The sequence below is a fragment of the Lutra lutra genome, chromosome 13 (assembly GCF_902655055.1).
Source record: "Lutra lutra chromosome 13, mLutLut1.2, whole genome shotgun sequence".
NCBI classification, from domain to species: Eukaryota; Metazoa; Chordata; class Mammalia; order Carnivora; family Mustelidae; genus Lutra; species Lutra lutra.
Window position 1 is genome coordinate 59,865,976 of NC_062290.1, and position 11,386 is coordinate 59,877,361.

The 11,386-nt window shown below is 45.8% G+C and overlaps 1 protein-coding gene across 1 annotated transcript; it reads left to right on the forward strand.

The window, feature by feature from the left end:
- The first annotated feature begins 1,063 nt into the window (after positions 1–1,063).
- Positions 1,064–3,537, forward strand: CCIN (calicin). Its single transcript, XM_047700303.1, has one exon. The coding sequence runs from the start codon at positions 1,709–1,711 to the stop codon at positions 3,473–3,475; it is 1,767 nt and encodes a 588-aa protein (XP_047556259.1). The 5' UTR covers positions 1,064–1,708; the 3' UTR covers positions 3,476–3,537.
- Positions 3,538–11,386: the final 7,849 nt, after the last annotated feature.

Sequence of the window (11,386 nt, forward strand, 5' to 3'; positions counted from 1 at the left end):
CAGAGACTCGCGGCGGGCACTCCGGGAACCCCAAGCCCGCCGGCGGGCGACGGAGTCTGCCGCCACCCCACCCAGCGGGGCGCCCAGGGGGGACGCCGCGAGTCAGAGACGGCTCCTGTCCCGCGCTCCGCACCCCACCTGTAAAGCGGGCACAGGCGGCTTTGTGCTGGACGTGGGAGGCCCTGCCATGGGCACTGCAGTCGCCACCGGGCGCCGGGCGCGAGGGAACCGCGCGGCGAGGGGGCTGGGGTGGGTGGGAGGGGGGCGCTGCTGTCCCCGCAGGGAGCGGGGGCTGCGGGCGAGCTCAGGGAGCGCGGTCGCCCGGGCCTCCGCGGCCGGAGATGGCCCTCCAGCTCCACCGCGTGGCAGGACCGGGCTGGCGCAGCCCGCCCAAAGAGGGCGCGGGATTGATTGCGGGCCACCACCAAACACCAGCCAGAGGATGACAGGTATTTACGTACAAAGGGAGCACCCAAGGATACCGGCGCTGGGTGAACTAATATAATATCAATAAAGTAACGGCAGCTAAATTTATTGAACGTTTTCTACAAGCCAAACATTGTACTTAACACGCTCTAATCATTTTCTCATTTAAATTCTTAATAACCTGGGGGGGAGTCAAGATGGCAGAGAAGTAGCAGGCTGAGACTACTTCGGGTAGCGGGAGATCAGCTAAATTCTTAACCTTCGAAGCGGGTGCTGTTATTCCTGTCTCACAGATGAGGAAACTGAAGTTTACAGAGTCTGAGCCACTTGTCCAAGTCGATGCTTGATGGAGAGAGCTGACCGGCCGCAGCCCCCAAAGTTGCATGACTACAGACTTGGAAATGTGGAGAGAAGGTCCCAGTTTGCTGTAGAACTGAAATCATCAGGGCTTCAGAGGCCCTCCCATTCCCCAGTGTGTGGCTGACTCTTCTATCCCTGCTCCAGTCAGTGGCCTCTACCTCTCCCTCCATTTTAAAGAAGAATGGTGTCATTAAAAAAAAAAAAAAAAAAAAAAAAAAGTGGTGTCCATGGCTACAAAGGTTAGAAGGCAAAGGACAGAGCCTGAAATTCTTCTCTGATGGCCAGGAGCCTTGGCAGAGAAAGGTACCTTGAGTACCTTGAGGCCTAAGAATCAGAGACTGGGGAAAGCTAGGTAGTTAGGAGCTTCCTGGAAAGATGAGTACTGTGACAGAAGACTTGGCTTCCAGGGGTCTGATTCCAACCTGCTGTGTGATCTTGGGCAAGTCCCTTCTCTTCTCTGGGCCTGTTTCCCTCCTGAACATGGAAGGATCCTTCTAGATCCAAAAATCGCTTTTCTTCCTCCACCTTCCCCTTTTCCCTTCCTATACCACCCCCACCCAGACTGGCTCAAACATTCCAGAAATAGGCTTGAACTGAGTTTTAAAAGCCCTGGATAAGAGTCGCAACCCATCTCCAAGTTTCTCCTGAGCTCTGGGCCCAAAGCTTTAAGTCCTGGCAGGAGATCTAGCCTCGACAGGTTGGAGCCATCAGAGGGGAGAAAGGCCCTGTGCCTCTGAGAAAGGCCTCAGGGGCTGGCATTGTGACGACCTCATCCATTCTATGACATCACCCTCTCTCCCAGCCCCCCTCCTCCCTGATCAACTGCTCTGCAAACAACCATCAATCTGAATCCCAAAGGCCTGAGAACGTCTGTTCTCCAGTACCCACTGCTGATCTTCTGCCTCAGCCAGCCAGAAGCACCATGAAATTGGAATTCACGGAGAAAAACTACAACAGCTTTGTGCTGCAGAACCTGAACAAACAGAGGAAACGCAAAGAGTACTGGGACATGGCCCTGACTGTGGACCACCATGTCTTCTTTGCACATCGCAACGTGCTGGCTGCTGTCTCCCCACTGGTGAAGAGCCTCATCTCCAACAATGACATGAAGACTACCGATGAGCTCTTTATCACCATTGACCCCAACTACCTGAGTCCGGCCACGGTGGACCAGCTCCTGGACTACTTCTACAGTGGCAAGGTGGTGATCTCGGAGCAGAACGTGGAGGAGCTCCTTCGCGGGGCCCAGTATTTTAACACGCCACGCCTTCGAATCCACTGTAACGACTTCCTGATTAAGTCCATCCGCCGTGCAAACTGCTTGCGTTACCTCTTCTTGGCTGAGTTGTTTGAACTCAAAGAGGTGTCAGACTTGGCCTATTCTGGCATTCGTGACAACTTCCACTACTGGGCCAGTCCCGAGGGCTGTATGCACTTCATGCGCTGTCCCCCTGTCATCTTTGGACGCCTGCTCCGAGATGAAAACCTGCATGTGCTCAATGAGGACCAGGCTCTTAGTGCCCTCATCAACTGGGTGTACTTCCGGAAGGATGAGCGGGAGAAGTATTTCAAGAAGTTCTTCAACTACATCAATCTTAATGCCGTCTCCAACAAGACACTGATGTTTGCCAGCAACAAGCTGATGGGCATGGAGAACAGCTCAGCCCACGCGACCCTGATCGAGAGTGTCCTCGTGGACCGAAAGCAAGAGAGGCCGTCCAGCTTGCTGAGCTACCAGCGGAAAGGTGCCCTGCTTGACTCAGTGGTCATCCTGGGCGGCCAGAAGGCCCATGGTAAGTTCAATGATGGAGTGTTTGCCTACATCATCCAGGAGAACCTGTGGTTGAAGCTGTCAGAGATGCCCTATCGGGCGGCAGCCCTTAGTGCCACCTCTGCTGGCCGCTACATCTACATCTCTGGTGGGACCACTGAGCAGATTTCAGGGCTGAAGACGGCTTGGCGGTATGACATGGATGACAACTCCTGGACCAAGTTGCCAGACCTGCCAATTGGGCTCGTCTTCCACACCATGGTGACCTGTGGGGGGACAGTGTACTCAGTGGGTGGGAGCATTGCCCCAAGGCGGTATGTCTCCAACATCTATCGGTATGATGAGCGCAAGGAGGCCTGGTGCCTGGCAGGGAAGATGAGCATCCCTATGGATGGCACAGCTGTGATCACCAAGGGGGACCGGAACCTGTACATTGTCACGGGCCGCTGCTTGGTGAAGGGCTATATTTCCCGGGTCGGAGTGGTGGACTGCTTTGACACCAACACTGGGGATGTGGTCCAGTGTATCACCTTCCCCATTGAGTTCAACCACAGGCCCCTGCTCTCTTTCCATCAGGACAACATCCTCTGTGTACACAGCCACCGGCAGAGCGTAGAAATCAACCTGCAGAAGATAAAGGCCAACAAGACGACCACCTCGGTGCCTCTCTTGCCCAACAACTGCCCCTTGGATGTGTCCCATGCTATCTGCTCCATTGGCGACAACAGAGTGTTTGTGTGTGGGGGTGTCACCACAGCCAGTGACGTCCAGACAAAGGACTACACCATCAACCCAAATGCCTACTTGTTGGACCAAAAGACAGGCGAATGGAAGACCCTGGCCCCCCCACCGGAGGCACTGGACTGTCCTGCCTGCTGTCTAGCCAAGCTACCTTGCAAGATTCTTCAAAGGATTTAAACAACTTTTTAACTGGGAGAATAAGTAAATGCATTATTATTCACAATTTAATGAGAGAGAGAGGAAGACGGCCTGTTGGTTCCTTCTTAGTGTTCCAGTCTGTTTGGCCCTGAAAGTGGAGAATCTGGTCTAGGGCTGCTCCCAGGGGCTGGAAATTCAGGGCTACTCTGTCATCGGAGGGATCCAAGCTGAGGCTGGAATGGAGTCCCTGGCGGGTGGGACTGGGCACTGGCCAAGGTGGTGTCTGGGAAGCCCCCATTCTGTCCCCTGTAGTCACCTTGCCGACATCTGCTGGATGGACAGATATAGTGTTTGCTTAGAGTTAGGAAACCTCAGGCTCCTCCAACACTCACTCCCCTTGAGTCTATCCAGGAAGGCAGGGGAGGGCCAGTCCCAGGTTCAGGACAGGAGACTGGGGCTGCGGGGGGAGATGGAGAAAATGGTGTGGGAAAGGTTCAGGGATGGGGATGGCAGGAACAGAGGAGGCAGGGTCACTTGGCTGTTGTATTTGACCGTGCAGCTGTGGTGTGTTTTTGACTTACTGGTGGGGAAGTTGGGGGTTACTTACAATTATTTTCAGTGAGCAAAGTACATCGGGAACTTTGTCCAGGAATATAGGGCCTGAGGGATTGGGAGTGAAGGAGAGTTTAGTAAAGGGAGAAAAAAGGATTCTATGCAGCACTCCCCCCCTCCCTTATCTGTGGTTTTGTGTCCTGTGGTCAGCTGTGGTCCAGAAGCAGATGATCCTGCTTCTGGCATATCCTTAGAAGGTCGGTAGTAGCCCTACACCATGTCCCAACGCCCCCGCCACTCACATCACTTCATCTGATCACGTAGGCACGTTATCACCTCACGTCATCACAAGAAGGGTGAGTACAGCATAATAAGATATTTTGAGAGAGAGGCTACATTCACATACTTTTATTACAGAGTATTGTAAAATTGCTCTATTCACTATTGCTGTTAATCTCTTACCATGCCTAATTTATAAATTAAACTTTATCATAGGTATGTGTGTAGAGGAAGAAACATAGTATATAGAGGGCTCGGTACTATCTGCAGTTTCACGCATCCACAAGGGGTCTTGACATGGATCCCCTGCAGATAAGGGGGGGGGGCTACCATATCTCTGTTGGGGAGAACCTTGGGGATGAGCCGAAAGGACAGGATGAGAGACAGGATGGTATAATTGCTAGGAGTATGGCCACTGGGGCCAGTCGGCCTGGTTTAAATACCAGTTCCAACACCTGCTGGGTAGTCCTGGACAAACTACTTCACATCTCTGTGCCTTAGTTTCCTTATCTGCAAAAGAGGAGTGCCTACCTCCTAGGGTGATGTGAAGTTTAGATGAGTTAATATGCACAGAATACCTAGGACAGTCCCTGGCATCATTAAGGTGCTACAGAAGGACATTTTTTTTTTAAAGGTTGGGTGGGAAGGAGTGTGGCAAGGGTCCATGTTCTTGAGCCTTTATATCAAATATAAGGTCCCCTAAAATGCTCTTGAAGATTTCCTCCCTCAAAGCCTTGGTGAGCTTGCCTCAATTCTAACTATCTCGGTTACCCTTTCATATATAATTCTCCACAACTGAGAAGAAAATGACCAAGTCCCCGAAAACCATATAGGATCCTCATTTATCCACTCACTCATTCACGAATTTACTTATTCATCTACTCATCAATTCACGCACACATAAACACACCATTCCCTGAGGCCTCTCTGTGTAGGTCCTTGTCCTAGGTATTGGGGCCACCGACATGACACAGACAATCCATGTCCCAGTAAGGGAGTCTCTAGAGCAGTGCTGAGCAAGAGAAATATAACACAAGCCACACATGTAATTTAAATTTTTCTAGAAGCTTCACTACAAAGGTAAAAATAAACAGGTGAGATTAATTTTAATAATTTATTTAACCCAATAGATCCATATATTATTTAAATAAATAATCAGTGTAAACATTTATTAATGAGATATTTAATGTTCTTTTTTTTCATATTAAGTCTTTGGAGTAGCATGTATATTTTACACTTAGAGCACAAATGAAGTTTGGACTAACGCCCAGGAGGCCAGTGGCTGCTGGATTAGATGGTGCAGGACAGTTCGGATAGCTTCATGGCTCACACCGGCTCCAGCTCCTTCCTTTTCATGGGAAGTCCCAAGGACTTTTTCTTTTCCCAGGAAGTCCCAAGGACTTTTTCTTCAGTCCTGTTCAACCCACTCAAGATCATCTCCTTGACCTCTCTGCCAAGTAGCCACTTGCTTCAAAGCCCACCTTCTGCCCAAGTCTTACTGTGCTCCCTGCAGGTGAAGATCTTGGACTTCGCAGCTGACCCCCTCTTCTCTGGACCGTCTCCCACCTTTCTTTCTTCTTCAGCGCTGGGCAGTCCCCAGCTCTCCTGACCTCACTGCCTTCCTCCAGCTGGAAGTACAAAGGGTCTGGCAGACCCAGGCAACTCAGCCCAGCTGCCCGCCCCCCGAGGCTGATCTGACTCCTCGTGCTGTTCTCCACAGCTGATTCTCTAGCCCTCTCTGGTGTCCTGAGGCCCCACTCTTCTCTCCTCTTTCTCACCTGCTTGCTTCTCATTCTGCCACCGGATCTCCAGATCAGAGAGGTCATGTGATCTGAGCTCCACAGACGGTCCCACATCCACCAAAACCCTCTCCAGAGCTTCTGCTGCTTTCCTGCCTCTCAGAGGAAGCGGCGTCTTTCCACGATTCAATGTCAGTCCCTCTACCCTGGCTCTCCATTTTGTCACCTCACAGCTTCTCAGGACCCTCAGTTCCTTTTCTCTGTACATCCCCTTCCTGATAATTTCTCTCTATTGCATAAACATTCTCAAGTTTCTCTTTCTCTGGAAACAAACCTTCCTCAGTTCTCAGGCCCACCTCTTGCTATCTGCCCATCTTTTTTCTCAGTTGAGCATCCTAAATGTCTCTGCTCTGGCTCCATCTCTCATTTCCAGATCAATCTCTAAACAACTCAGTCTGTCTTCTGTTCCTACCATGCTGCCGAACTGGCTCCTGACCACGTTGTCCTCTTTGTCCTTTTCTGCTTTGAGTCTTTCCCTTGCAGTACTGGGCAGCATTGGCCTCTCCTGCCTGTGGCAGAATCACTAGGGTGCTCACTAAAAAGGGAGATCTTTGGCATGGTAGGATTATAATTTGATATATTAACCCTTGTTGCCCTTCCTTCCTCCTCTTCCTTCCTTCCTAATCCCCTCCCACATTACAACTAGACCCTAAGGCTGAAGCATTCAAGGCTTACCACCTTGAGGAGGCTGGCAGAGGCCAACGCAAGACTCAAAAGCCAAAATCTTGACTTTAAGCTACAAGGAAAGCTTTGGCAATTCATAGCAGAGGTTGTGGTCTTGAAAGACAAGGCTTTTGAACTACAACTCAGGTCTTCAAACTCAGAAACATGAAGTCTTTCCAGGAGAAATTCAGACATGTACAGTTTTTAGCCAATTAGTTTCCAGATCTTTTTTCCTTTTTTCCTAAAATCAATAAACTTTTTTCCTAAAATCAACCCACTGGAGAATACACCTGTGGTGATTTCCTTCGAGTTCTCTTTTCTTTCCCATCTTCCCTTTCAAAATTATTCTTCAAACACTTTACACACACACACACACACAGAGCAACCATTACCCATTCCACAGCTTCCTAGGACATATTGCCTTAGGACGCCACACAAGGATCAGTGAAGCCTCCTTTCATCAAGACACCAATATCCAAAGAAGAATTTGTTGTATTTTTCTGTGTTATTTATACAGTGTTTCTGTTAAGATGTGAAATCTGGTGTTAAAAACTGGGGTACTTTTGTCCCACTTAGGTTGTTTTGAAATATTAAATAACACAATGAAATGATGACATATTTTGAAAAGCTTTATTGTAGATATATAACTTACCTATTATACGGTTCAAGGTGTCCAATTAACAGCTCTTCGTATATTCACAGAGTTGTATGATCATTATCACAATTGATTTTATAACCTTCTCCTTACCCCCCCCCCAAAAAAAAACTTGAACTTCTTAGTTGTTACTCTCTAGCTCCCTTATCTTCCCAACCCTAGGCAATGACTAGTCTACTGTCTGTCTCTATGGATTAGCCTATCCAAGACCTTTCATAAATACAGAAGCATACAATATGTCACTTCTTACCTAGCTTCTTTCACTGAGCATAATATTTGCAAGGTTCACCTATGTCATAGCTTAATGCTGGTACTTCATTCCTTTTTATGGCTGAATAATATTCTACTGCACGGATATACCACATTTTATTAATTCATGTAGCAGTTAGTTAATTGATGGACCTCTGGGTTGGTTCCACTTCTTATTTGGTATGATAATGCTTTATGGACATCCATGTCCAAGATTTTGTGTTCACGTGTGTCTTCACTTCCGTTGGGTATATACATCAGAGCAGAATTGTTGGATTCTGTGGTAACTCTATATTTAATTATTTCAGAAAGTGCCAGACTGTTTTCAAAGCAGATGCATCCTTTTACATCCCACCTGCAATGTATGCCAGTTTCAAGTTCTCCATGTCCTTTTCAACACTTCTTATTATCTGTCTTTCCAAATATAGCCGTCCTACTGGGAGCAAAGTGGCATCTCATTATGGTTTTGATTTACATTTCCCTGATGGTTAATGATGCCAAGCATCTTTTCATGGGCTTATTATATGACGGTTGCTTAATAACCTTGCGTCTTCCTTGCTCAGTTGTCAGAGAAAGCATTTTTCCTGAGAAAGGGCTCTGTGAGGACAAAACAAAGATGATGTGGCTCAGAAACATGGACAGTCATAGTGTATCATTTCATTTTGGCCACAGAACCATGGCAAGTCTGTGCTTACCTTCCTACCATTTATTTTCGAATTAGAATATTTAAGATTTATCAGGAGTATTTTAGAGGGGCTCCTGGGTGGCTGAGTCAGTTAAAGTGTCTGCCTTGGCTCAGGTCATGATCCCTGGATCCTGGGATTGAGCCCCACATCAGGCTTCCTGGTCGGTGGGGAGCCTGCTTCTCCCTGCCTGCTGCTCTGCTGTTCTGCCCACTTGTGCGCTCTCTCTCTCTCTCTGTGTCAAATAAATCTTTTTTTTTTTTAAGTATTTTAGAAAATACCTGGGACCAAGTATGTCCACTTTGTATTTTTACCTTTCTCGTGAGAAGGAGCTCCGTTATCCCATGTCTAGTTGCGTATTTTATACCATTTAAAGGATGACATAAAACATCCCACATTTACTTCCAAAAGATCAGTGTTGCATCTTTGAACAAAAGTAAATATATCATATATAAGTTAGAATGCTTATTGAGAAATGTAAGAAACATGCTAAATAAACCCTTTTTACTGTGAACACAACACATAAAACCAATGATACATAACTATGTAGCTTAACAATTTATTGTAAATATTTTAAGTATCCATGTAACTACTACTGAGCACAAGAGAGCATTGCCAAGACCTCAAAAACTATGTGGCTCCTTTCCTGATTATTATCTCTTCTCTCTCCTCTGACCTCGATGATAATGTGTTCCTAACTTTTCTATATAGTTTTATTATCTAAATAGGCATTTCTCACGTATAGGTAAGTTCAGCCTGTTTTTGGACTTCACAAGAAAATTGTACAGTATGAATTGTCTTGTACCTGGCTTCTTTGCTCAAAATTATGTTTTATAATTTATCCATGGTGTATGCACGTTTAGTTCCATCCATTTCACATCTGTATACTATTCTGTCATATGACTATGTCATTTTCCCTATCCATTCTCCTGTTGATGGACGTCTGGGTTGTTTGCATTCTAGGTGATTACAAACCGTGCTGTTCTTGTGAGTGTATCTTGGTGCACATGTACCAAGTTTGTCTAGGGCATATACCTAGTAGTGGGATTGCTGTCTTATTTGTAAGGTAATTTGCAAATTATTTTTGCAGAGTGATTGTTAATTAACATTGTCATTTGCAGTATATGAGAAGTTCTGTTTTACACGCTTGCCAGTACTTGGTATTGTCAGACTTTTATTGATTTATTTGTTTGTAAAGATTTTATTTATTTATTTGACAGAGAGAAACAGCAAGAGAGGGAACACAGCAAGGGACAAGCAGGCTTCCCGTTGAGCGGGGAGCCTGATGCCAGGCTCCATCCCAGAATTCTGGGATCGTGACCTGAGCTGAAGGCAGGCGCTTAACCAACTGAGCCAGCCAGAAGCTCTGGTATTGTTAGACTTTTAAATGATAGACAATTGCATATTAAGTGGTATCTCAGTGTGTTTTTTTTTTTTTAAGATTTTATTTATTTATTTGTCAGAGAGAGAGCAAGCACAAGCAGGAGGAACAGCAGAAAGAAAAAGAAGCAGGCTCCCTGCCAAGCAAGGAACCTGATGCCAGGCTCAATCACGACCTGAGCCAAAGGCAGATGCTTCATCGACTGAGCCACCCAGGCATCCCTCTGTGTGTGTGTGTGTGTGTGTGTGTGTGTTTTAAGATTTATTTATTTATTTTAGAGAGAGGGAGAGTTGGGGGAGGGGCAGAGGGACAGAATCTTCAAGCAGACTACCTGGGGAGTGTGGAACCTGACCCAGAACTCAATCCCATGATCCATGAGATCATGACCTGAGCCAAAATCATGAGTGGGTGCTTAACTGACAGCCACCCGGGCATCCCTGGAATTCTTAAAATATTCTGGATATGAGCCCTTTATCAGTTATATTTGTGGTAAATAACTTCTTCCCCTCTGTGTCTTGTCTTTTCACTCTTAATGGCTTATTTTAATTGTAATCAGCCCAATTTATCTTTTCCTTTTTGGTTATTGCTCTTTGATACTTGGAGAAAACATTCTCTACTCTGGGTTCACAAAATTCCCATATGGATAGATAACTGTCCAATCCATTTTCCACTTCCCTGCAGTGCAACCGTTGTTGTAAATCATGTGTTCCTATACGGAAATGTGTTTATGAGCTCTCTTAGTTCATTGGTCTATTTTTCTGATCTTAAACCAATAACACAGTGAGCAGTTACTGACATTACCAAAACCTTATCACATCCTACACAGTTTAGATTAGTAGAATTAGAGCATCGAGATCCATAAAAAACCTGTTGGGATTTTAGTTGTGATTGTGCTGATTTATAGATCAGTTTAGGGAAATTTGATATATTTACAATATCAATTTTTAAAATGCATGAACATGGTATATCTCTATACTTTGGAGAGCCTTCTTTAATTTCTCTCAAAGTTTTATACTTTACTTTGTAGAGGTCTCACATACTTTGTTAGATTTATTCCTAGGTATTTGACATTTAAAAATTTGTAAACACATGTAAGTATGTATACTTTATAGTATCCTTTAAAAAATTCATTTCCTGGGGCACCTGGGTGGCTCAGTGGGTTAAAGCCTCTGCCTTCGACTCAGGTCTTGATCTCAGGGTCCTGGGATCAAGCCCCACATCAGGCTCTCTGCTCAGCAGGGGGTCTGCTCCCCCTGCCCCGCCTCTCTGCCTACTTGTGATCTCTCTTTCTCTCTGTCAAATAAATAAATAATCTCTTTTTTTAAAAACTCATTTCCTCTTTTTATAGTCAGTATTTAGAAATATAGCTGGTTTTTGTATGTTGATTTGTATTTAGCAAATTGTAGGACATCTTTATGTATTCCGGATGTGAGCCTTTTATCAGTTGTACATGTGGTAAATATTTTCTCTTCACTAATACAAATTATAGCTGGGCATGTAAAAAGCGAAACTACAAAACTTTTCAAGGAAAACAGAGGAGAATATATTTATAACCTGGAGTTAAGCAAAGATTTCTTAGATATGACACCCAAAGCATGATCCTTTTTAAAAATTGATAAATTGGACCTTTTGAAGTGAAAAACTTTTGGGGTACCTGGGTGGCTTAGTCAGTTGAGTGGCTGCCTTCAG